This window comes from Mus musculus, chromosome X, assembly GCF_000001635.26.
Source record: "Mus musculus strain C57BL/6J chromosome X, GRCm38.p6 C57BL/6J".
Classification (NCBI taxonomy): Eukaryota; Metazoa; Chordata; class Mammalia; order Rodentia; family Muridae; genus Mus; species Mus musculus.
In genome coordinates, this window is record NC_000086.7 from 136,694,050 (window position 1) to 136,720,561 (window position 26,512).

Genomic DNA, 26,512 nt, shown 5'->3' on the forward strand with positions numbered 1-26,512 from the left:
ATTCACAAAGAATCAATGAAAATTTAAAAAATCAATATGCTCTGATTATGGTTTCCCCCTTCCACCTCCCCTCCCATCTAGATCCTTACCTTTTCCATCTCTTATTAGAAAAAAAAAAAAGGAGCGAGCATCTAAAAAATAATAATAAAATAAGAAAAACCAAAACAAGCAACTTGGAATAGGACCAAACAAACAGAAGAAAAAGCACAAGAAATATATTAAAATGCAGAGATACTCAAGTTCACACAGAAAGGAATCCCATACAAACATAAACCCAGAAGCTTTCTCTTGTAGTAGATGGGAACAAACACAGAGGCCCACAGAAGAGGGAGAGGGAGAGGGAGAGGGAGAGGGAGAGGGAGGAGAGGGGAGTTAACCTCTAAGGCTACATTTTTTTTTAATCCCGACTTCACATTATGAGACAAAGAACCTCAAAGAACCTCCAAGGTTGCTATTGAGTTGTTTTCTTTTGGCTGGGCATCTACTGCTGAGCCTGAGGCCTGCTCTTAAGAGTGGTTTATATCCCCAGTGAAAATATGTTGGAGAAAAAAATAATTTTTCATTTGTGAGTGGTTTTCAATGTGAGATCGCTTCTGAGTTAAGGATGGGAGCTTGTGTCTACGTTTCCTCTCAGTGCTGGGATCTCATCTGTCATAGATCTGTACAGGCCCTGTGCATCCTGGCACAATTTCTGTGAGTTCATATATGTGTCAGTCCTGGTGGTTTTAGAAGACCTTGTTTTTTTGGTGCCCTCCATCTCCTCTGGCTTTTACAGTTTTTCTGTCTCCTTTTCTGCAGAGTCCCATGAACCCTGAGGGACAGGAAGGATAGAAACATACTATTTAGGACTGAGTGTTCCAAGGTATCTGTCGCTTTGTCTGTCTCTGTCTCTGTCTCTCCCCAACCCCTGATTGTCCAATTTTGGGTCTCTGTATTCCTTCCCATCTGCTGCAGGAGGAATCTTCTCTGATGTTGGCTGAGCAAGGCATTGATCTGTAAGTATAACAGAATGCTACATTCCTTTAGCAGAACAGTTGTATTTGGTTTTACCCTAGGTCTCTCAGCTATCAAGTGTTTGGTTCTTGATTACCTGAGAAGTATTGGGTATAGGTTCTGTCTCATGGAATGGACCTTAAATCTAATCAGATCTTGGTTGGTTACTCTTTTTTTTTAATTTTTTATTAGGTATTTAGCTCATTTACATTTCCAATGCTATACCAAAAGTCCCCCATACCCACCCACCCCCACTCCCCTACCCACCCACTCCCCCTTTTTGGCCCTGGCATTCCCCTGTACTGGGACATATAAAGTTTGCGTGTCCAATGGGCCTCTCTTTCCAGTGATGGCTGACTAGGCCATCTTTTGATAAAAATGCAGCTAGAGTCAAGAGCTCCGGGGTACTGGTTAGTTCATATTGTTGTTCCACCTATAGGGTTGCAGATCCCTTTAGCTCCTTGGGTTCTTTCTCTAGCTCCTCCATTGGGAGGCCTGTGATCCATCCAATAGCTGACTGTGAGCATCCACTTCTGTGTTTGCTAGGCCCCGGCATAGTCTCACAAGAGACAGCTATATCTGGGTCCTTTCAGCAAAATCTTGCTAGTGTATGCAATAGTGTCAGCGTTTGGATGCTGATTATGGGGTGGATCCCTGGATATGGCAGTCTCTACATGGTCTATCCTTTCATCTCAGCTCCAAACTTTGTCTCTGTAACTCCTTCCAAGGGTGTTTTGTTCCCACTTCTAAGGAGGGGCATAGTGTCCACACTTCAGTCTTCATTCTTCTTGAGTTTCATGTGTTTAGCAAATTGTATCTTATATCTTGGGTATTCTAGGTTTTGGGCTAATATCCACTTATCAGTGAGTACATATTGTGTGAGTTCCTTTGTGAATGTGTTACCTCACTCAGGATGATGCCCTCCAGGTCCATCCATTTGGCTAGGAATTTCATAAATTCATTCTTTTTAATAGCTGAGTAGTACTCCATTGTGTAGATGTACCACATTTTCTGTATCCATTCCTCTGTTGAGGGGCATCTGGGTTCTTTCCAGCTTCTGGCTATTATAAATAAGGCTGCTATGAACATAGTGGAGCATGTGTCCTTCTTACCAGGTTGGTTACTCTTAAAAGCTTTGTACCACTATTGCACATCTTGCAGGTGGGTCATCACTGTAGATCAAAGATGTTGTAGAGCTGAAATAAACATGGTTGAGCAAGTGTCTCTGTAGTAGGATGAATTGTTCTTTGGACATCTGCCTAAGAGTGGTATAGCTGAATCTTGAGGTAGATCTATTCCCAGCTTCCTGAGGGACTGCCAAACCGATTTTCATAGTGATTGTACAAGTTTATACTCACTCATACCAGCAATGAATGAGTTTTCCCTTGCTCTACATCCTTGCCTGCAGGAGCTATTGTTTAATTGATCTTGGACATTCTGACTGGTGTAAAATAAACATCTCATAGTAGTTTTGATTTGCATTTCTCTGGTGACAAATGATGTTGACATTTAAGTGTTTCTCAGACATTTATGTTTTCTCCATGGAGAATTCTGTTTAGATCTGTATCCCATGGCTTAATTGAGTTATTTGTTTTGTTTTGTTTTTTGATGTCTAGTATTTTGAGTTCTTTATATATATTTTGGATATTAGCCCTCTGTTGTATGTATAGTTCGCAAAAAGAAAACAAACAAAAAACAAAAGCAAAAGACCCTTTTCCCATTCGGTAGTCTGCCACTTTATCCAAATGATGGTGCGCTTTGCCATTAAGAAGCTTCACGAGCTCTCACTAATTGTTGGTCTTCGCATCTGTGTTCCAGGGATTCTGTTCAAAAAGTCCTCTCCTGTGCCAACAAGTTCAAGACTATTACCCATTCTATCTTCTGTCAGATTCAGTTTCTTTGCCCTTATGTTGAGCCTTTTGGTCCATTTGGAGTTAAGTTTTGTTTCAGGTAATAAGATTATCTATTTTCATTCTTCTGCATGTAGCTATCCAATTTGACCAGCACCATTTGTTGAAGTTTTTTCCAGGGTGTACTTCTGGCTTCATTAGTTTAAAAAAAAAAAAAAGTGTCCATAAGTGTGTGTATTTATTTCTGGGTTTTCATTTCTATTCCATTGATCAATGTGTCTGCTTTTGTGCTGTTTTTTTTTTGCTTGTTTGTTTGTTTTGTTTTTTTTAATTACTACAGCTCTGTAGTACAATTTGAGATGGGGGATGGTAAACCTCCCCCGATTATACAGGATTGTTTTGACTATCCTGTTTTGTTTTACTTTGCTTTGTTTTATTTTGTTTTGCTGTGTGTGTGTGTGTGTCTGTTTCCATATGAAGCAGAAAATTGTCCTTTCAAGATGTGTGAAGAATTGTGTTGGAATTTTGATGGAGATTGCATTGAATCTTTAGAATGGCCATTTTCATTATATTAATTCTACCAGTCCATGAGCATGGGAGATCTTTATATCTGATTTCTTCAACTTCTTTCTTTCTTTTCTTTTCTTTTCTTTTCTTTTCTTTTCTTTTCTTTTCTTTTTTTTTTTTTGAGACAGGGTTTCTCTCTGTAGCCCTGGCTGTCCTGGAACTCACTCTGTAGACCAGGCTGGCCTCGAACTCAGAAATCCACCTGCCTCTGCCTCCCAAGTGCTGAGATTATCAATTTCTTTCTTTAATGACAAAATTTTTAGCTTACAATTCTTTTACTTGTTTAGCTAGAGTTATCTTGAGATATTATTTTAGGCTATTGTGAAAGATGTTGTTTCCCTGATTTCTTTATCAGCTCATTTGTCACTTATATATAGGAAGGCTACTGATTTTTATGTATTAATTTTGTTTGCTGCTACTTTACTGAAAGTGTTTTTCAGCTGTAGCAGCTCCCTGGTGGAACTTTTAGGATCATTTTTGGGTACTGTATCTTATCTGTATAATGATACTTGGACTTCTTCCTTTCCAAATTGTACCCAATTTTGTATTCATTTTTCTTACTGATCTAGCTAAGACTTCATATACTATATTGAATAGAAATGGAGAGAGTAGACAGCCCTGTCTTGTTCCTGATTTCAGTGGAATTTCTTTGACTTTCCATTTAACTTGATGTTGACTACTGGCTTGCTGTAAACTGCCTTTATTATATTGAGGTATGTCCCTTGTATCCCTAATATCTCCAGGGTTTCTATCATGAAAGGTTGATGGATTTTGTCAAAAGCTTTTTTTTTTAGCATTTAATGAGATGATCATGTGGTTTTTGTTTTTCAGTCTGTTTATATGTTGGATTACATTTATCAGTTTAAGTATATTGAACCATCCTTGTACCTCCTGGGATGAAGCCTACTTGGTCATGGTGCATGGTCCTTTGGATGTGTTCTCAGATTCGGTTGGTAAGCATTTTATTGAGAATTTTTGTATCAATGTTCATAAGAAAAAATGGTCTATAATTCTCTTTCTATGTTAGGTCTATGAAGTTAGGGTATCAGGGTAACTGCAGACTCATAAAATGAATTGGGCTATGTTTGTTTCTCCTGTTTCTATTTTATGAAATAATTTGAAGAATATTAAGGTTACTTCTTCTTTGAAAGTCTGAGAGAATTATGGGCTAAAACCATCTATCTGGTCCTGTGCTTTTTTGGGAGGAAGGAGGGGAGATTTTAATGACTGCTTTTATTGCACCAAGGGTTATAATTTTTTACATGGATTATCTCATCGTGATTTAACTTTGGTAGGTCACATATATTGAGAAAATTATACATTTATTTAGATACTGCAGTTTTGTATGTTATAAGTTTTCAAAGTATTTCCTTACAATTCTCTGAATTTCCCATGTCTATTGTTATGTCCCCCCTTTCATCTCTAATTTTGCTAACTTGATTATTCTCTCTCTGCCTTTTAGTTAATTTCACTAAGGGGCTGTCGATCTTATTGATTTTCTCAAAGAACCCACTCTTCATTTTATTGATTTTTTTTATGTTTGCTTGTATTTTATTGATTTAAACCCTGAGTTTGATTACTTCTTGCCATGTACTCCACGTGGATGTTATTTCTTCTTGTTTTTCTTGAGCTTTCAGGTATGCTGCTAAGTTACTAATATGATATCACTCCATTTTCTGTTTTAAATGTAGGCGTTTAGTGCTGTGAACTTGCTTCTTAGAACAGCCTTCATTGTGATCTGTAAGTTTTGGTATGTAGTATATTCATTTTCATTCAATTCTAAAAGGGTTTTAATTTCTTTCTTAATTTCTGTCTTGGCCTATTTTTCATTCAGTAGTGAAGCATTCTTAATATTATCTGGTCAGCTGAAATACAGCAGGAAAACTAACAATTTATAAATAACCATAGCTTTTGCTACATTTCCAGCTGTATGGTAGCTATATCATACGTATAAACATTCTAATTAACATTTAGTACCTAGAACTTCATTGTAATATTATCCCACTATTCTGTATATTTCAACAATTTAAAACTAAACGATTTCCTATTTTAATATTTATATAGGAGGCTAAAATTTAAAATATAACTTGACTAAAATTCTAAATTAGTTCATTGTCAAATATAAATAAAGCAGAAGTGGCTAATCGATTGCTCATTAAGTATAATAGCTAGTTTTTCCAATAATACATATATAGAAAAAAATCCTTAAAACTTCTTTATTGATATTTTGTGAACTTCACATCATGCACTAAAATCCCACTCATTTTCCGAGTCTTTCCATATCTACCCTCCACCATTGTAACCTCCCCCCAAAAGAAAATAAAAAATAAACATCTTACACAGTATATACCCTTTCATCCAAATACCTTACTTGCTGTTTTTTTTCAACAAAGCATTAGTCTGGTTTGAGGCCTCTGGCTTCTGCTACACAACCAATGCTGGATCCTCACCAGGACTCCTCTTCCATACCCTGTTGTTGCCCTGTGTCATGTAGATCCTGCAGTGTTGGATCTGCCTTTCATGTGCTCCAGCAGCTCATAGGTGGGATAGATGGTGGGGTGGGTCAGCTCGAAGCCCAGGATCTGAACCTGGGTAGTAGCTGAGTTGGTGAGCCTGCCAGCTCTCCCGAATCCTCCCCAACAGATTCAGCTTTTCTGTGCCCACACCACTGAGGCCAGCTCTGGGGAATCCACACCACCAGGGCTAGCTCTCCTGAGTTGCCCAGGGGAGTGGCAGGACTGGAGAGACAGCTCAAAACCAAAAAATATTTTTTAAAAAAATCTTTTCTAAAGGAGATCTAATCATTCTAGAACTTAGTTTTTAAAACCTGCTGCAAATATTACTGAACACACAAAACTATTTAACTCAGTTTTTTATAGAAAAATAAAACCGCAGAATTATTACCTGGACTGAAGGTTCTAAAATCTATATAGGTCTAAATCTGGGCTAAGATGCAGTTATTTGAAATATGTAATGAACTTAAGCAATGCTTTTCTTCTTTTGAAGTTACATAGATTTGAAATATTATATGTCTGTGGATAGCAATATGAAATTATAATATATCTTGAGAGATTTCTATAGCAGAGAGACAATATTTGGTATGTTATGAGAAAAAAATCAAGAAAGAACATACTACTTTTCCTTGAAAAGAGAAAAAATATTAAATAGAAGTATCAAAAACATGGTCAAATAAAAAACCGTTAATTGAACAGAGCAATACCCTCTTTGGTATTTGAAAACATTTTTTCCTTGTATACCATCTAGCAGTTAGGCATCCAACCATTGTGAATTCATTTGAAAATCTACAGACACTGGTAACTAAGCAATGGTGAATTAAAGTCACAGTCTAAACTACACAATTAACAAGTCACTCATATCTTAACTGCTTGTTTAGTCCTGAGTGATTTTTTTTTTTCAGGAAACATTCTAGTAATTTTCAAATCATGTAATAAAAAATCTGGTAGCAGTATTTTATTTTGCTGATTTATATTTGAAAGGAAGCAGATAGCTACTTCACCTACTTTGATACTAGTACATTCTGGATCCTATAATACAAATATATGTATAGAAACGTAAAGGATTATATATATATATATATATATATATATATATATATACTCCCTATAAAGAGAAATCATTATCATTTAGGCTGTATCATTGGTATTCATTTGCAAAAGACTTTAACACTGTAAACATCACAAGTTTTAAGATCATGTACAGGGAAAAGTTTATATAGTACTACAATGAAGCTGGTGTAAGTCTACATAAGGCCTTGTAATGGCAACAATTAATTTGATATATGAGTATATCAATAAATTGTTTGACATCCATCATTTCTTGCTGACATGAACTGTGTGTCATGCCTCCATAGACTTTGAAGATTACATTGGCTGCTTTTACCAGTGATTTTAATTGTAGAACAATAAGAGAAACAACCCTTAGGAGAACTAAAGGGTCACAATCTCCATGGCACTGGAGAATAGAAGTAACTCTATTAGTATCACTGATAGGTCCCTGGGAAGATCCTCCTAAAATCATTGTTATCAGAATGCCATTCTTCATCTCTTGATCTAGCAGAGATTTCCCATTTCTGTTGTCTGTTTAATTGTAGATTCATCATCTTGAAAATGTGGCTAAAGTCCAATACAATCAAACAAAGAAGGCGTAGTCAAATTCTCATTTAATGTAACTGGTCCAGTGGTGAGAACATTAAGAGCAGTTATACCCCACGTTGCAAACGTATTATCACCTATATTTTCATGGGAACTATTTGTTCCTAGAGCTTACCATTAAAACAGGTTTTTCTTTATCTTACCTTTCAGCATTCCAAGTTTTAACCATGAGTAAATTTTATAACTTTGGAACTTATCTCAGACAATTATATATTTTTATATTATGTATATTTTCCCCTCTACCAACTCCTCCCAGATCCCCCAAACTTCCTCACACATCGACCTCCATGCCTCTTTTCTTTTTCCCTTTAGGTAACACACAGGCAAATAAAACAAACAAACCAGATTTTTTTAGAAAAGAAAAAGAAAAAAATGTGTGTGTGTGCGCGCACACACACACACACATACGCACACACACAGAGAATCATAAAAACACTAAATCAGAAACAACAGTGTACAAGCAAAAGACCGGTAATATTTTTAGTACCCAAACACAGCAATATGATGTGAAAATCTTCAAAAAATATCGTTAAGTTAGTTTTGTGTTGGCCCTCTACTACTGGTCATGGGGCCTGTCTTTAAGTGTGGTTTATATACCCAGTGAGACTCCATTGGAGAGAACGAGTTTTTCCTTTATAACTTCTAACTGCAAAATCAGAAAGCATTCATTCCCACCCTGAGAAGCTGCACTTAGAAATAAGAGGATGGGAAACAGACTAGCAGGGGTGAACTCCTGGATGCCTCACACAATAAGACAAATATACTTTTTACACAGAGTCAAAATTTTATGCTGAGATTTCTCCTGACTTTATCTCTTTGTTTGCTACTGTTAACAGGCTTTAAATGAATACTATGTAGCTGGTATTCTGGATAACAGAATTTGGATTCAAAGAACAAGAGAGCAGATGTAACAAGATAGTTACCTCCCAGAAATAAAGAAGCTTCTATACTTTTTAAAGCAATTAAATAATTTAAATGATTTACAAAAGTGTATGGTTTATTTTAAATTGGAGGGTGATTGCATTATACACTAGCAGTGGTCTCCAGTTGACTACAGTTTGAAGGGAATTCCTTGGTGTGTTTTGGTATTAAAAAAAAAATCCTACAAGCTATGTCCAATTGATAACCACCTGTGAAAAATTAGTTTTCTCCAAGGGAGTCTCACTGGGGAAACAAAACACTCTCTCTTTTTTTTGGATATTTTATTTATTTACATTTCAAATGTTATCCTCCTTCACAGTTTCCCTTCCAGAAGGAAACCCCTCATCCCATCCTCCCTCCCCCTGCTTCTATGAGGGTCCTCCCCCACCTACCTACCCACTCCTCATCCTGGCATTCCCCTACACTGGGGCATAGAGCCTTCCCAGGACCAAGGGCCTCTCCTCCCATTGATGTCTGACAAGGCCATCCTCTGCTACATAGGCACCTGGAGCCATGGAACCCTCTATGTGTACTCTTTGGATGGTGGTTTAGTGCCTAGGAGCTCTGGGGGTTCTGGTTGGGTAATACTGTTGTTCTTCTTTTTTTTTTTTTTTCTTTTTTTTTTTTCCATTTTTTATTAGGTATTTCGCTCATTTACATTTGCAATGCTATACCAAAAGTCCCCCATAGCCACCCACCCCCTCTCCCCTACCCACCCACTCCCCTCTTCTTATGGGGTTGCAAACCCCTTCAGCTCCTTCAGTCCTTTCTCTAACTCCTCCATTGAGGACCCCATGCTTAGTCCAATGGTTGGCTGCAAACATCCACCTGTATTTGTCAGGCACTGGAAGAGCCTCTCAGGAGACAGCTATATCAGGCTCCTGTCAGCAAGCACTTGTTGGCGTCCACAATAGTGTCTGGGTTTGGTGACTGTATGTGGGATGGATCCCTAGGTGGGGCAGTCTCTGGATGGCCTTTCCCTCAGTCTCTGCTCCACACTTTGTTTCCATATTTCCTCCTGTGAGTATTTGAAACAAAATACTTCTAAAGGTAGATACCGTGCATAGAAGTAGATGGCCAACAGAAATGAACTCATCAGCAGCTTTAGAGGTTTGTCTCACCTCATAATGTTAAGTCAAGGCATTACTACTACTACTATTTTATATTTTACCTTATCTTGTATATAGATTATGGCTTCTGGTTGTATGTTTCTATTGGCTTCCTGTGTGTGCAATCCTGTATGTTCCTGTGTATATATGCACTTCTTGTGCTTTGTCTTTGGCTCTTTTTTTTTTTTCAAATTGGTTGTTTGGTCCTATTCCAATTTTGTTTGTTTTCATTTTATGTTAGTGTGCTTTATTATTATTCTTTAGAAGCTTGTTTGTTTTCTTAGGGATACAGAAAGAGTGTGAATCCGGATTGGGTGGGGAGAGGAACTGGGAGGTGCAAAGGAAGAGAAAACATAATTAGAATATATTGTGTGTAAGAAAACCATTTTAAGAAAAGAAAAAATACTACAAACTAGGCATTGACAGATATCTAGTGTCTATAGTAGACCAAACAGAATGAAGAGGATTTTTGCTGTGTACTAAGCAGAATATGAAGTTATTGTTCAGACAGTTACAAATTCAGGGGGATGTAAAAATCTGTCATCTCATCAATTGCCTGGGTTTATTCAGTTGATCTGACTGGCTAGATAGAAGTAAGCTCCCTCACCATGCCATGTGGATTACTTCCTGAAGAGATACATTCAGCAGAAGAGATCAACCCTCCCTAAAAAGGGAAGACTGTTGTTTGGTTAAGACTACATGAGTACCTAAGTACCCCTGCTAGAACATCCAAACACACTCACCAACTCAGGAGCCAGTAGGGAGTACCCTTGAATATACATGTAATTTTAGAAATAGCTGAAATAATTAATTGGGGGGGGGGAATTAACTCCTTAAAACTAGGCCTTGGGGCACCATAATTATATAAGGATTGCATAAAGTATCACATGAAGAATAGGCCAAGCTAATATTGTTACTCAACCTGAGTCCATTTACTCATGTCTGAAAGGGGACCTGGAGAAACACAGACAAGTTGCTGGGAGAAGAAAAAAAGATTTATTTGTAATACCAACAAAATGAGAAAAGACTAGCACCTTGCGGGGATGGGGGAGAACATTTCTACTCAGTCCAGGTTTCACGGTCTTTTATCCTTAGATAAGAAGAAATAAATATCTGGAGACTGAGGCACCTCCCCCCCGCCAGTTGTCTGAAATGGAGTATTGTGAAACCTAGGTTTTGGCACATACATAGTCACAGAATTGTGATGCTTCTATGAACATGGGAAATATTTTGGTTGTCTTTGCCTTGTTGTCTTCTAGCTAAGAAGGAGGAACTACCTGACTGAAGAAGTTTCGATGCATTTCTTATGCAGCTAGCGTGACTCTGTGCTGAGTCGAACAGAAATCAGATCCAACGGTTGAGATAGCAAAAGAGACGTACAGCATGAACATAGAAGTGACAAGCTTTTTAAAAAGAAAAACAAAAACAAACAAACAAACAAACAAACCTCGTTTTAGTCATTATCTGCAGGCTCAGGCGAAGAATCACTTTTCAGTGAAGAATTACTTTCAGTGACAGTGGCCTTCACGTCCCTGAAAAATAACTTGAGCAACAGTTATTATCAAAATTCACATGTCAGAGGTGTTATCTACAGCAATAATAGTGGGAGACTCATATCATTCAGCAGTGTAACCTTCAAATGTTGTGACATTTAAAGTCAACCAAAAGCAAGTGAACTTGAGAGATTGTTGGGTTTCCTTTGGTTAAAATATTTATTGTAAATCCTTCCCAACCACCACCTCTTCCTGCCCCACTTTGGACTGGGTCTCTCTATGCAGATCTGTTGACCCAGAACTGTGTATGTGAACCAGGCCTGCCTCAAACTCACAGAGATAATGCCTGCCTCTGTGTTTGCTACTACTGCTGCCTCACTGAGTGCTGGAATTAGAGAGCTGCACTACCATTCCTGGTTTCAGATACTTAAAGCAAAAGAAGAATTGGATTATTACTGGTAATATGTCATGTTATTATAATTATCCCTACTATATTAGAGTTACTAACTTACAGAACATATTCTATATGCTAAGCACTTTGTCAGGTGCTATCCATATATTGACTCGTTGACCCCTTTACTACTCTTACCGATCCAACAGAGTAGATATTATTATTGTATCTACTTTTGTTGATAAAGAACTCAAGCCACAGGAAGAAAGTCTACTAAAGATCGCTCACTGTATTTCAACAGATGGAAAAGGGAAAGAATCAAATATAAATTCTAGCAGTTTCCGCAGTATCAAGGGCACCTTCCAAGGCTAAAGGGTATTTTTGTTATTTTATGCATTTTTGTAACATTCTGAAGAAGAGAGCAAGAGGCAATGCATGTATGTAAACAACTGGGAGTCAGATTTCAACTGAAAGTAAGTGAAACTAATCAGTAATGTATGAACATTGAATGTCAAAAATTCAGTGCAATGTCTTATAAGCTGTACAGTGTTCATCACAGAATGTAAGGAGAATAAGAACAGGAATAAATAAACAAATGAAACAAACTTCTCTTAAAAAAATAAGAAATCACACAAATGAAAAACAAACCTTTCATGATAGATAAAAGAAAGCACAGGTAAACTTGGTTTTAAAGACATGCAAACTAACTTCTACTTTGGTACAAACTAAATCAGATGCTGAGGAAAGCGACAAAAAAAAATCTCATAAAAGTGGATATTTCACATGTGGATTTCTGTTCAGAAACTTTCAAAATCCGTGCAGATCTTATATCTCAAATATAAATAAATGTGTTCAGAAACATCACAAAATGACTTAGGTTTAGAGCAAAAGTAGGTCTCAGAGCCCTCACAAATCTGATGGCCACTTACCCTGGAAGGATAAAACTGAAAAAAGCATTCCCTCTCTGGAAGACAAATCTGTATGAGAAAGTAGCATTCATGTTTTCTAGATAAATGATAAGTAGGCTAAAGGTTAAAGCTAATAAAAAAAGGTACATCCCCAAACAGGTAGCATTTATAATGACAATAAATGATGTGTACATGATTTGAATCCTGCTACTAAGTATGTAGTCAGCAGAATTATTACATAGTTTAGTATGCAATGTCCTGTCTGCTGCATCTATCTTTTGAGGTTCAGATCTCTCAAGAATCAACTATTTGTTGATTTAACAAATTAATTTAGGCTTTTTCAACCACAAAACCAAGAGCTGGCTACTAAGAATTTGGGGTTTCTATGAAATCTATTTCTTTCCCTACGAATAGAAACTATTGAGTGATAATGATATAGAGAAGAAAATAATACCACATTGCACAGCAAGTGACCTACTGTACCAATACAAGAGTTCTCTTGACTATTTTGTTTGTAGATGGACACGAGTATTTTAGTTTAGGACAAAGTACTGAATCATCATATTTACATACTTTACAGACTGGATGAGCACTCATTTATCGCAGAGTTTCTATTTATGATATAGTAGAGGGGCTTAAAAATAAATACAAAAAATGGATTGACAAGACTGAAAGTAACTACCAAGAAAATGACAGGAGATTAAAATGTGATGTGATGGGGACATGGATTAAGCACAAATGTTAGTACTTGAGGTTTCCTTGTTAAGATTTATTTATTGTATCTTATGTGTTTTACTGTATGCTTGTCTGTGTGTCATGTGCTCCCTGTGAAGGTGGAATCCCCCCCAAACCGACCTATAGATGATCCGTGAGCTACCATGTGAGTGCTGGGAACCTCACTGACATCCTGCTGAAAGCAAGTGCACCTAACTGCTTAGCCATCTCTCCATTGTCCTTGAAAAAGTTGATTTTATTGATGGAATATTGCTATGTAGTTCTGACTGGCCTGGAACTAGCTATGGAGAACAGGCTGCTTTCCAACTTGAGACTATCTTCTCTATACACCCCCACCTCCTCACACACCCCCTCCTACTCCCCCCACTCCCAGTGCTGGGATTACATGCATCTGTCACATCTGGCCTCACCATGTTGCCTTGTGAAACGGAGGTGAAACAGTGAAGTTTCAGGGCAGAGTCTCAAACAGGGGAGTGGGGGTTGGGGGTGGGGGGCTTGTAGCCTCAGTAGCGAGGGAGAGAGTTTTACCCTGGAAGGGAGAGTGGAAAGGGAGTAGGAGGGAAGAGGGAATAATCCTGGGGAACAAGGGAGCAGGGAAAAGGTAAGAATCCCGGGGAACTAGATGCTCGCCTCTAGTAACCAACAACAACAACAACAAAAAGGCAAATAGAAACAAAGAGAGGTGAGTGAAAATTCCTGTTGTGTCTGAGGTAAGGCGATTCTGGCAAGTGCTGGCAAATGGACGCCAAAGTGGTTACTAGGGATCTGAGCCCAGCTGTGACGCGCTCCCCTCACGTGACCAGGAGCCTATGTCTGCCCAAGTCCCTCTCTCATCCCGGTCCTTTTTGCCTGTCCAGACCCCGTCTTTCTATTACCCCTTGATCGAGAAGGAAAGCAGAAGTAAGTAAGTTCCCTGGATCCTCTAGATTTGGTGATTGTCCGAGGTGCCTTTTAACCAGTGGGATCGGACCTGCGAGGCAGAATCCCGATCTTCCACTACGCTTGAGCCCCGCCCCCCCGCCCACGGTTTTGGTAGAGAAAATGGTGGTCTTGGGAGTGGGGTGGGGTACAAAGGACGTGGAGACGTGAGGTCTGAGGAAGGTGAACCACAAGGGAGCTGTCTTTGGGGCGGTTAGCTGGTGCCCACATAAAGGGGGTGTGCGTCATTGCTTCTGTTTCTCTTCCCCATCCCCGCCCCCCTACCCTGTTTGGCGTCTAACTGTAGATTTGCAGGTCTCACCTAGGAGCCTCAAAAGGGACCACAAGGTCCAGAGGGTGGGACAGGATGATCAGTGGGACAGGATCAGGGTCTGAGAATGAACACCGAAGGTAACAGTCTGCGGACTTCACCGCTCCGCCCCTGTCACTGCAGGAGAGGCCTGTGGCAAGGCCTGCTGGGAAAAATGGTGGTCTTTCGGGAAGGAGGGGGGCTTACTGCGCAGCAGCCAGCGGGAGAGCCCAAGAGCTACTGAGTGAGCTAAGATTTAAAGACACCCGTCCCAATCAGGGAAAGGCCGGGATTGAAAAGTGTAGCTGGGGTGTTGATCCAGCCCGCCAAGTATTGTGACTCCATTCTGTTTTTTCTTGTCTCAAGAATAATTGCTTGAAGAAACTTCTCAACATGGAAAACACGCGCAGTGAAAATGAAGAGCAACCAGAGAGCACTCTGAAGATCGATGAAGAGCAGCCTGCAGTGGAGCAGTCTCCTGAAAATCAGTGCTCTGAGGAGGATCAATCCTCGGAGGATCTGTCCTCCGAGGAGCAGTCCTCCGAGGAGGAGTTCTTTCCTGAAGAGCTCCTGCCCGAGCTGCTCCCAGAGATGCTGCTGTCTGAAGATCGTCCTCCGCAGGAGTGCCTCTCACAGAAGAACCAGTTCGAAGACCGTATTCCCATGGAGCAACCTCCCTGCGGGGTGGGCAAACACAAGCTAGAGGAGGGAAGCTTCAAAGAAAGACTGGCCCGTATCCGCCCTCAATTCATAGGAGACATTCATGGCAGAAATTTAAGTAATGAAGAAATGATACAGGCAGCGGATGAGTTGGAAGAGATGAAGAGAGTACGAAACAAACTGATGATAATGCATTGGAAGGCAAAACGGAGCCGCCCTTACCCTATTTAATATGCTCCACTTTTCATTGTTTTGCTTGTTAATAGCATTTGCTACCTGGCCCTTGTGTTTGCATCTTCTTATATGCCCTTTCCCATCTTAGTTGTAACAGTTTTATTCAGGTTGTGCAGTTTTATTTCAAGTGTTTGACATGTAACTGGCACGGGTCTTTGTTTTTGTTTTTGTTTTCAGACCTTCTAAAATCTGAGTGTGATCCATTTGCATGGAAAGATATACATTATATATGTGAGGTGATAAAAGCAAAAGGTATATGCATAGCATCCCATTTTTGTAAAAGGAAAACACATTTATATATTAATATGCAAAGAAAAGCTAAAAACTATATACTTAAAGACTAACATTGGTTATCTGTGTGGTAAAGATAATAAGTGATTTTTATATTTTTTTAAATTTTGCTTTATCTAAAGTTTCATTTTTCATGATGAATACATTTTATTTATGTTGCACAACAAACAATATAATGAAAAATGTGAAGCAAGCCTAAAATCAAAAAGTGTTAGTCAGCTTATAAAGAAAATGTGCTCCTTAATAAATATTTATCAGAACTTAAAAGTTAATCCAATGTTTCTTCTGAATCTCTTTTCTAAGATTTATCTTATTTTTTAAATTTGTATGAGTGTTTTGCCTATACCAGGTGTGTGAATAGTGCCTGCGGAGGTCAGACGAAGGTATTGGATGCTCTGGAACAGCAGTTACAGATGGTGGTGAAAATTGAACCTAAGTCCTCTAGAGGAGCAACAAGTGCTTGTAACCACTGAGCCATCTCTCCAGTCCCTCTTCTGAATCTCTTAGAAGAAATAGAAGCGGGACGTTTATTATCAGTAGGAATAACATTTTCCAAGTTAAATAGGAGTAAGACATGCATACCTTACAGTGTTGCTGTGAAAGTAAACGAGAAAAGGGTGCTTTGAGCTCTGTTTCTTTTTTGGTAGGCCCTCCCCCCAATCTCTATAGACTTGGCTGAAGCATGAAAAATTAATAGCTAAAGAATGTCTCACTTGTGCTCACCAACAATTTCTGTGAGATTCCACGTGGGTACCACATGCTGGTCCTCTTCTGCTGTACTTTGCCTTACCTGCCAGGTACAGCTGCCCCTTCTCCTAGATCCTGCTGTTTCCACTGTCCCCTATGCTGCCAATATGCTCAAGGTTCAATGCCATTTGCAATCTCTAAGGAGCCACAGCTGTAGTGCTAGACACACGGAGAATAGGATTCTTCCAGCTTTACAGTTAAACATACTCAAGTATGTGTAGGCACAATGCTGTTAAGACTTTGATATAGTAAAAGAGTGCACAAAATTATTTTTTAAATGCTAAGCAAAATGGCCTTTTCCATGATTTTTATTTGAAAGCCCTTCTTTTTTTTTTTTTTTTTCAATTCTTCCTGAATTCAAACATGAGGTCACTGAGACCTGGGATAGGCAGCCAAATTTCTAAGATGGAATTCTAATTATGGAATTGATGTCCATCTTACAAATTGTGTAGAAACTCTCTTTCCACGTATGAAGAAGGGGCTTCTCACAGAATTGTCTTATCTATTCAGTTAACTCATACAAAATAAAGAGGAAGATAAAAGTGAAATGTCTATGTGGTACTAAATGAAGCCAGCAATCCCAACTCTTGGGAAGTTGAGGCAGGAGGGTTACCATAAGATGGAGTCCAGACTGGGCTATACAGTGAGTTCTGGGCAGAGCTACATAGTGAGACCCTGTCTCAAAATTGTGAATTACAAGCAATATTAAATGATACATGAAAACCTGCAATAAAACATTGGAAGCATGTGTTACATATTTACAGATATATATTTAAAACAAACACCTTAGCGTAACCACTGGAAAGCAGTCAGTTAAGTCAATCCATATGAGAAGAAATACAAATTTTATAGACAAATATGCACACATACACACACATGTATACCCATGGGTGGTAATCTGTGTATATATAACATACATACAACATATAAATATACATTCATAGTCTTTAAGTGATATTGTATAAAAGATGCCACCTGCTGTATATTGAAATATTTCTAACTCGTACCATGTCCTGAAAATACACACATTATCTGCAAGCCTAGATTAAAGGCAAATGATATTCATGTTGCATACTCTGAACTTTTTGTAGTTTATTCCATAATAATAAAGATTTAGGTAATTTCTGGTATTTTACTATAACAAGTATGCTACAATAGCCATTCGTTTTTAATTTTTTAAAGTTTTTTATTGGTTATTTTATTTATTTACATTTAAAATGTTATCCCCCTTCCTGGTTTCCCCTCCACAAACCTTCTCTCCCCCGGCCCCGCTTCTATGAGGGTGCTCCCCCACCCATCCACCCACTCCCACCTCACTGCCCTGGCATTCCCCTACACTACAATGGTCCCTCCATGTGTACTCTTTGGTTGGTGGTTTAGTCCCTGGGAGCTCTGGGAGGGGGAGAGGTCTATTTGGTTGATATTGTTGTTCTTCCTATGGGGCTGTAAACCCCTTCAGCTCCTTGGGTCCTTTCTCTAGCTCCTCCATTGGAGACCCTGTACTCAGTCCAATGGATGATTGTGAGCATCCGCATCTGTATTTGCCAGGTACTGGCAGAGCCTCTCAGGAGACAGCTATATCAGGCTCCTGTCAGCAAGCTCTTCTTGGCATCCACAATAGAGTCTGGGTTTAGTGTCTGCATATGGGATGGATCCCCAGGTGAGGCAGTCTCTGGATGGCCTTTCTTCAGAATCTGCTCCACACTTTGTCTCTGTATTTCCTTTAGACAGGAGCAATTCTGAGTTAAAATTGTTACAAAATTTGTTCTTTAATAATTTCAAATAGGCAGAAAATGCATCCTGATTGCTGTAACTCTCCACCTTCTCTAGCCTCACTTCCTCCTCTCTTATAACCACTCCTCTTTTGTTTGCCCTTTTTTCAATGATTCCTTTTTCAGTTTTGAGAACCATGGAGTTTAACCAGGATTATATGTGTTATCTTTGGCATAGATCTATCCCTTCTGAGGCCTACTGAGCTCATCAGGGTACAGTGAGTAAACACAATGACTCCCTGCTACACCCACCAGTAACCAAGAATTTATGATGGAAGGGTAGACCCTCATAAGCCATTCCCAGTTCATGATCAACTGTTGACAGGCCTAGTATTATGTAAACCTATAGCATATAACCATGGGTGTTGTGAAAGTCATGGCTGAAACTGGCTGTGCCTTGTCCAGACAGAGGGCAGCATTTCACAAACCTTCTTTTAGAGATTTTAAAAGACTGTTTATTTTGAAAGATTTATTATTTATGTTTGTGTCTCTCTGTTTCTTTGCCCCTATCTCTGTCTCTCTGTCTCTTTTTCTGTGTGTGCGTGTGCATGTGTGTGTAAATGCTCAGAGAGAGCTGAAGAGGACTTGTGTCCTCTGGAGCTAGATTTATACTCGGTTGTATGTAACCTGAAATAGGTGCAGGTAGCTTAATGCAGGACCTCTGGAAGAACAGCAACTTCTCTTAACATCTGAGCCATCGCCCTAGCACCAATATCTTCTTCTTTCTGACTCCTCTTCCTAGAGGATCACTGACCATTAGAGGGGGTGTTATAAATGTTCTATTTGAGGCTGAGCACTCATCTATTAATTTTTCTCAGCACTTTAAGCAGTCAGGTGTTATTCACAACCATTTACACAATAGCCTTTATTGATCATGCCTCCTTGTGTTTTTATTTATTTCTCTCTATATAGTATGCATAACATACACAAATAATTTTTACCCAAGTATTCTAACTAGAAGAAGAATTGAGTCAAAGGATACATTTGTGGTACACTGACATACTACTCTCTGTAAAAGACATGTGCCATCCAAATCCTTTCTAGTTTGTCTAGTTCACTTGTGCTCAGGTTTCTTCCTCTGTCTAACGTGCCCTTCTGTCTTCTGGTCAGCAAAATCCTATCCAATCAGTCCCAGAAGGTGTTCCTAAGAGTCACCAAAACAAACTGTTAGATGTCCTTTCCCTTTCCGGGTGTATCTAAAGTACCAAATGACGTAAACTTTTATTGTAGTAGTAGTAGTAGTAGTAGTAGTAGTAGTAGTAGTAGTAGTAGTAGTAGTAGTTATATGTTACAATTACTTTAGCCATCTACTTCTGTGAATCAGTGAACTTCTCAAAATAAAAACCTGTATCTTGCTCACTAGCATATCTAAAACAGTACAGAGCAAACACTCATTAAATATAATCTTGAACCAGATAGCCAAGAGTCTGATGATATCTTCTCTGCACCCAACCCCTTTTACCTACACCTAAAGCTGAGGTTGGTTTTTCTGGGTCCTTTAGTGAGCTCCTGGTATAAAAACTAAGCTGCTTAATGTGCTAGAGCCCAGCAATGAAAGCCAGCCTGGAGCAAGTGCTCTCTTTTGGGATTATCTGGATCCCAGGGAAGGTGATAGCAGCCTGTCTGGAGGATTTTCTCATACAGATTAACTGAAGGTCCTGCTATTTCACAAAATCTGAGGCAGCTTACCAAATGACAGAAGCCAATTATTGGAAAGTCATGATGATGGTACAGAATCGACTTTATTATGGTGAATCAGGTGATTAGAACTGACTGCATGATCTTCCCAAGAGTCACCTGAGCTAGCAACTTCAAGTGAAGATCTTACATAGGAACTCAAAATTGCTCATTTTTATTTCAGATACACGAGTGTTTTGCCTGTGTGTATGTGTACCACATACATGCAGTGGCTGCTAAGGTCAGACAAAGACATCAGAACCCCTCACGCTGTGGTTACAGAACACTTTGAAGTGCCATATGGGTGCTGGGAACCAAACCTGGGTCCTTCTGCAAGAGCAGCAAACGCTCTTAGCTGCTGAGCCATCTCTCCAGTGCCTTACTTAAGAACTTTTATGGCAGTGGACTTTAGTAAAAGATGAGTCAGGACCAGGGCATGCATTAATCAGGAAGTAGTCCATTTCTGAGGTACATCCTGATATTATCAAAAGGTCACCAGATGGGTCCTATAAATTTGAAGGAAGATTACAGATTATGAAGTTTTATGATCAGTGCTTCTCTTGCCCCCCCTTTTTTTTCTGGAATCCTTGACCCTAGAAACTAATATTTTAATCATTTACGGGCAGATTTTCTTCGTAACTTAAAATGTGGGTAAAAGTAAAGAAAACAAGCAGTAAGTTTATAAAGGACAATTTGCAAAGGTCAAGTTAACTTATTAGACTGTTTCATTACCAAAAGAGGCCTCTTTTCACTGTGTGGGAAGTGCACCATTGCCACATTTTAAAGTAGAGGGCATGTCATCTATACTTCTACTACAGCCTCATTTTAAGGAACAAATAGAGGCAAGAAGAGGGGTTGGAGACTCTCATGGATGTATTCAGAACCTCCACTGAGGAAATAACAGGAATTCTGCCCGATCCCTACCCAGATGTGGATCCACCTTCTCTAGCCCCATGTGTTTCCAAAAGCTCGAGTAGCTACAGACCTTCTTCAGAGGCCTTGTTCCTCTGGAAACAGGCAGGCACGCATGTGGGCATGTGCCTGTGTGTGGTGTGTGTGTTTCCACACCTCAGCTAACACCAGAAGCAAAAAAAAGAGAGACCCAGGTCATTGCATTCCTATTTGGACATCACTCCCCTAACCCAGGGGACATGGGATCAGGAAGGCTGAGATAGAAGGAAAACAGGAAAGCCAGAGGCTGGGCAGGGCCTGCTTCAGTGAACAGATCCTTAGTCTGACAGCAAGAACTGGCACCATAATGTGTCTTTAGGAAAGAATGCAGAAGAATGCAGCAACAGAGCACCCTTGGCTGGAGGAACCCAGGCAGACAGGTCCTGCTGTGTGAAAACAAGGGGGGTAATTAGAGGGAGGACAGGCTCCTCTGTTCCTGCCACTGGGGCAGGAAACCCTGGGCCAGAAATTCTCCCTGGACTCCCTCAGATTCCAACAGAGAAAGTCAGGGGCCTAGAGACTGTTGCCATGGCAGCAGATATCCAGGGCTGACAGCCTCTTCTCTTTCTGCATGGCTGCTCAGTCTGTATTCTGATACCTTTAGTTTCTTTTTCCAGAAAAGGCCTGTTCAGCCCACCCTGACTGTGTGGGAATGTGGCTAGGGCTCATTTATTAAGTATCGGGTTTAGCAGAACACCTCTTACCATATTTTAGACCAAAGTCTAGAAGGTGAAGTGTAAAGAGAAATGTCTTCCTGAATCATACAAATTAGTTATAGTCTAGAAAGAATAGCTAGTTGTTCACAGACCTGAGTTACAGCTTTAACTCTTTCTGTGGCTTTCTAAGTGAAACTAGCTATTTATTTTATCTTTGTTTCTATTTTCTCATTGGTGCATGAGACCGAAGCAGATTCAAAGTATATTGTCCTCAGCTCAGGATGTGCTTGGCACTACCTTCCCTCAAAATAAAAGGGACTTGTGTCCTTACAGCGTGAGCAAGTATATCTTTGTAAATGTTCAGAGTCTGGTCTGAATTCAGGAGTGTGCACAAATAACAGTTTGGACTGTGTTAAAATGAATGTTATGTTGATTAATAGCAAGGTAACAAATAGGCAGTGCAAACAATAGAAGGCATAGCCTGTAATCTCAATAGTCTATGTAAGTCACACGACACGCTCACCAGATCAGAGAAAATGGAAGAATTATAGATGAAAATCCACTTTTTTTTAAAAATTGTGCTAGAGATTCAATCTTGTCTTGGGTTTACTGCTTCTTAATTTTCAGCCCTTTTCGCTCTGAAAACCAACTTTGATATAGCCTACAAGGGAATCCATCTGTTGTGTATTAAGCCATTTCACAAAGGCCTGATGTATAATCTCTTGGTCTAAAGCTTCTTTCTCGGACAGAACTTGAAACAGCATTCCTTCTCTGGTGTTTGCTCTACAGGAGAATTTTCCATGCATACCAGCTTAGGGGCTTTTAATAACAAGTTGACCATAACCTACTTCAGTGGGAGGATAGTTCTTTTCACCTATGCTCACTCTGGCAGAAAAAAAATGTCATAGGCCATTTATTTTGGAGTGGGTAGAAAGAAATTAAGACACTTATAGCTAAGGATCCATGCCTTAATGGGAGAAGAGATCAAAGGTGTTCCAACTAAAGATCCCTATGTACCCTTGCAACGATGAAACCACATACACAGAAAGAAGCAACGGGTCCACAGTGTTCTGCAAAAATATTTGTCTCCCAAGCCTGAACTAAACTATTGGGTTCCTACAGAAATATGTCTGTGTCATTACTGAATTGGCTACTAATGGCTCTCAGCCTGTGTGGTCTATTTTAATGCTTTAGAAATATCCGCCAAAAGAAAGCCACTTGTGTGATGCTGACCTTTAGAGTGCCAGGCTTAGGGGAGTTCCTGACTCTAGAGGCAAGGGTCCAGTCGAGAAATGCATAGAGTATGTTTGGGTCACACCAATTGGGTGGTCTCTTTTGGCTACAGCAGAGGAAATGCCATGACAAAGCATAGAATTTATAATTCTCTCTGGATTCTTAAAAGCCTTGAGAATAAGAAGACGAGATACAGAAACACACACACACACACACACACACACACATTTAGTCATTTATATGGCTTTAAAAAAACTGACTCTAGTGAATCCAATATACACTGGCAGTACTTTCTTCAAATTTCTACTGACCTGGTAATAATTCATATTTTACAGATTAATGAATGAGGGGGATGTGGGCTGACCCCTATGTTCTGCAGCTCTATATTCCCTATGCCAGCCACATGGTAAGCATACAGTAATAGTGATGTTTCCAGTGGTCTCTAGAGGAAATATGCTCTTTTCTTGTGTTTGGTTTTTGTATATCTATCAGCCTGACACATTTAGTGTTTATATAGGTCTAGCCTGTATATGTTCTTTGGTAGTTTGTTTGAATAGCAATAGAAAATCAATGTACAGTGCATCATTGTCTTGCATAGTTTTTACAGTTACCAAGCTTTGGAAGTGGCTATGAAAGTGTTAGAAGGAGAATAGAGTTTCATGAATAGTGCCCACAATTCAAGAGCATCTCTATTGTAACTTTTCTGTTATTTTCAGTAAGATGGATGTAGGCATATTGGTGTAAGGGGGAGCTGATTTGGAGTTGTGTTTAGCTTAGGTTTAGTTGGGTAATTTATCCCTGTGTTCCTCAGTTCCTTCCACGGATAAATAAATAAATAACTATAAGTTAGGAACAATTACAGGGTAAAGCCATAAAATTGAAACTAGGATCATCTAACTCAAGTGCTGCTGAGCCTAACTACTCCACTCAATTGCCTTTCTTGGACTTAGCAGAAGATTGTAAATTTTATGCCACAATTAAAATCATGGCGGTCTATCATCAGTCTCTTGCCTGCATTTGATAGTTCTTCCTTACCTGATTCCAAGATGCTTTTTCAGTCTCAGTGAACACTACTGTCAGTAAGTACAATCAGGCCATCAAAAATGGAATCTTGGGCTCAGCATAGTGGTGCATGCCTTTAATCCCAGTACTCAGGAGGCAGAAGTAGGGAGATGTTTGTGAGTTCGAGGCCAGCCTGGTCTTCACAATAAGTTCCAGGACATCCAGGGCCACATAGATAGATCCTGTCTCAAAAACATCCCCACCAAATTATGGAACTGTGTCCACACATCATATCAACTATAACTTTTCCTAGTTCATCTACAGGGACTCAATTTTTGGTGATGTGGCATGAAATATTTGTATTTATCAAAGTATTTTAAAATTCAAAACACAGTACCAGAAAAAGGCATTGATGTCAAACTGGATTATGAGCATTAAGAATATTCCAATTTGTTGGTTGGGCTGTAGCTCAGTATTCTTTCTTATCATACACCAGGCTTTGTGTTACATCCAAAGGACAGCACATGTGCATACGCAAGCACATGTACATGTACAGACACACATTCAGAATTAATATATGCACAAGGAAACTTGAAATGTTCTAAAATCTTAAACATAAGAAAAGAAACTTCACAGAAGTTGCTAATAGTTTCCTTAAAATTTGGCAAAACTGAAAATAAAAATATTAAAATAATAAAAGTACACCAACCACCAATAATGAACTATAAAGCTGAAAGATTTTTAAAAACAATAAATGATTGTGTCAAAGGAAATACTGAAGTCCCTTTTAAGGTTTTTGTTTGTTTGGTTGGTTGGTTTGAGGATTTTTGGAGGGGGAGAAGAGGGAGAAGAGATATTACCAAAATGTCATCTGAAGAGAGTATTTAAGTGTTTCAACCAAAATTTACTGGTGAAAAAAATCATTATAGAGGTGTAAGAGGCAGTAAGAAAATACCTCTTTCCACTTCGAATTATGACAGTCTGTATGCCATTGTTAAATTCAAAGTATAACTTGTTATAATTTCTCATTATAAATATGTTAACATGTATATCTAGTTGTTTGCATTACCCATATCATTTATTCATTCATTGCCTTAACCAACTGGCCATCCTAATCCCTTACCCATTCCTTTTAAATATCCTTTTGCTTAAAGAGGCTCTTTTCAATTGTAAATGTTAAACTCCTTAACCAGTGTCTCACTTTTAGTTGGTAAGTAGTAGGGGTTGTGTATTCCTGGGAAAAAGTTGCGACTACTAAGGTTTGTTTTTATTGTCAATGTGACACAATAGGATGATCTGAGAAGAAGAAACTCCATTTGAGAAATTTTCTTCAGCAAACTGGCCCATGGGCATGTGTGTAGGGAATTGTGTTAGGGATGATTTATATGGGAGGGCCCAGCCCACTGTGAATGGTGCCATTCCTAAGCAAGTGGGATTAGGCTGTGTAAGAAATCTAGGGAAACAAACAAACAAGAAAAGAAGCAAGCCACTAAGCAGCACTCCATCAGGGTTTCTGCTCCACATTCCTGCCTCAGTTTCCTGCCTTGAGTTCCTGCTTTGTCTTCTCTTGCTGATGGACTGTAATTGGTATGTCTAGGTCACAAGTGGCTTTTATTAGAATGTTTTTTCATAACAGCATAAAAGCAGACTAGAACAGGTTGGCTGACTGATTAGAACCTCTGTCATCTGGAAAAGGTTGGAATGCTGTAAGTCCCCAGCCAAATTTTCTTGGGCTATCATTATCCCCCTTAATAGCCATTTATTACCTTCCTTTGTATATCTTTGTAGCATCTTTGTAATCATCAGGTAAATCCTTTGGAATGTACAAACAGACCCCTGGTTTCCATCAAGTGAAAGGCTAAGACTGCAAAAGGAGGCCTATAGCTGAGATTTTCCTGCTTTTCTATAACTTGCCTAAGTAATGTGCCCACCAAAGTATTGGAAAGGCCTCTTGATTTACAGTGTTCTTTGTTCTGTTACTATAGGATTTCATGGAACTGTTGACATGTTGGAACATGGTATCTTGGGGAAACCTGAATCTCTGTTTCTGGGCCATGACCACTGATCTTTGGCTCTAGAATTAGCTATTTCTTTTGTTCTTTTCAGTTTTGAGCAGGTCCTTTTATCAACAGTAACAGGCTTTTAAAATCAGAAAACGTTACTCCTGCACGGTGGCATCATGTGGTCACAAGAGCTGACTTCATGGAAAAGCCTCTCACATACACAGGGGGCCCTCGGGGGAGCTCCAGCTGCTCTGTACATTTCAAACTTCCAAAATAGTGGCAGCTTAAGAGGATCTATATTTGTGTGATCACCAAGCAGCAAAAACAGGTGGCTGTGTTATTTGCTTACCCACATGAACTCTTTTATCCACCTCTTGCTTCCCAAATAAAAACAGATTTCTATTTTCTAATGACAAACAGGATGTAAACTAATAATAACAGTAAAAAGAATTACAGTAGTGATGAGGAACAGAATGGACAAATAGTGAAAAGAAGTAGCAGACCTCTCTCTCTCTCTCTCTCTCTCTCTCTCTCTCTCTCTCTCTCTCTCTCTCTCTCTCTCATTCTGGCTCATTTCCTGAGCCCTGCATTTTCAGTGTCTGTATAAGACTGTGTTAGAAGCAATAGATCTTGGGGGTGGGGAGGGAAAGAGTCTTAGGGAAGAAAAAAGAAAAAAGGAACCATTGACTATTTATCCCAAGTGCTGATCCTCTCTGATAATCTGAGAAGAAAGGGAATAGAAATCCTAGGAAGATAATATACTCTTAGTGTCTCCAGCAGAAACAGAAAGGATTAACAAGAGGGAGGTGGGGAGGGGCGACTGGGCTCCTGATGAAGTGCTGTTGGGTTAATTGAGAACCTAAGCTTACTGATAACACAGACTTTACTTAACAAAGAAAGCACTGGCATGCATTTAAGT

At 39.3% G+C, this 26,512-nt stretch overlaps 1 protein-coding gene, 1 long non-coding RNA gene and 1 pseudogene across 6 annotated transcripts; 1 reads left to right on the forward strand and 2 right to left on the reverse strand.

Annotated features, from left to right (window-relative positions):
- Nucleotides 1-7,063: 7,063 nt before the first annotated feature.
- On the reverse strand, nucleotides 7,064-7,735 carry Gm15010 (annotated as a pseudogene).
- A 1,750-nt stretch (nucleotides 7,736-9,485) lies between these two features.
- Nucleotides 9,486-14,737, reverse strand: Gm39536. Of its 2 annotated transcripts, XR_878248.2 has the most exons (3): nucleotides 14,380-14,737; nucleotides 11,060-11,144; nucleotides 9,486-9,521 (listed from the first exon to the last, which is right to left on the reverse strand). It is a non-coding gene; the product is annotated as a predicted gene, 39536 (long non-coding RNA). The 2 variants fall into 2 exon arrangements; XR_878247.2 differs by lacking the exon at nucleotides 9,486-9,521 and having other exon boundaries at nucleotides 10,590-11,144.
- Nucleotides 13,933-15,824, forward strand: Tceal1 (transcription elongation factor A (SII)-like 1). 4 transcript variants are annotated; one of them, NM_001356367.1, is made up of 2 exons: nucleotides 13,933-14,043; nucleotides 14,734-15,824. In NM_001356367.1, the coding sequence occupies exon 2, from the start codon at nucleotides 14,761-14,763 to the stop codon at nucleotides 15,256-15,258; it is 498 nt and encodes a 165-aa protein (NP_001343296.1). In that variant the 5' UTR covers nucleotides 13,933-14,043; nucleotides 14,734-14,760; the 3' UTR covers nucleotides 15,259-15,824. The 4 variants fall into 4 exon arrangements, with proteins under 4 accessions (NP_001343296.1, NP_666348.1, XP_030107187.1 ...); NM_146236.2 differs by having other exon boundaries at nucleotides 13,933-14,039; XM_030251327.1 differs by lacking the exon at nucleotides 13,933-14,043 and adding an exon at nucleotides 14,160-14,240.
- Nucleotides 15,825-26,512: the final 10,688 nt, after the last annotated feature.

Bases quoted from the DNA above. Each gene is read 5' to 3' on its own strand.
- Tceal1 (NM_001356367.1), top strand. From the start codon at position 14,761: ATGGAAAACACGCGCAGTGAAAATGAAGAGCAACCAGAGAGCACTCTG.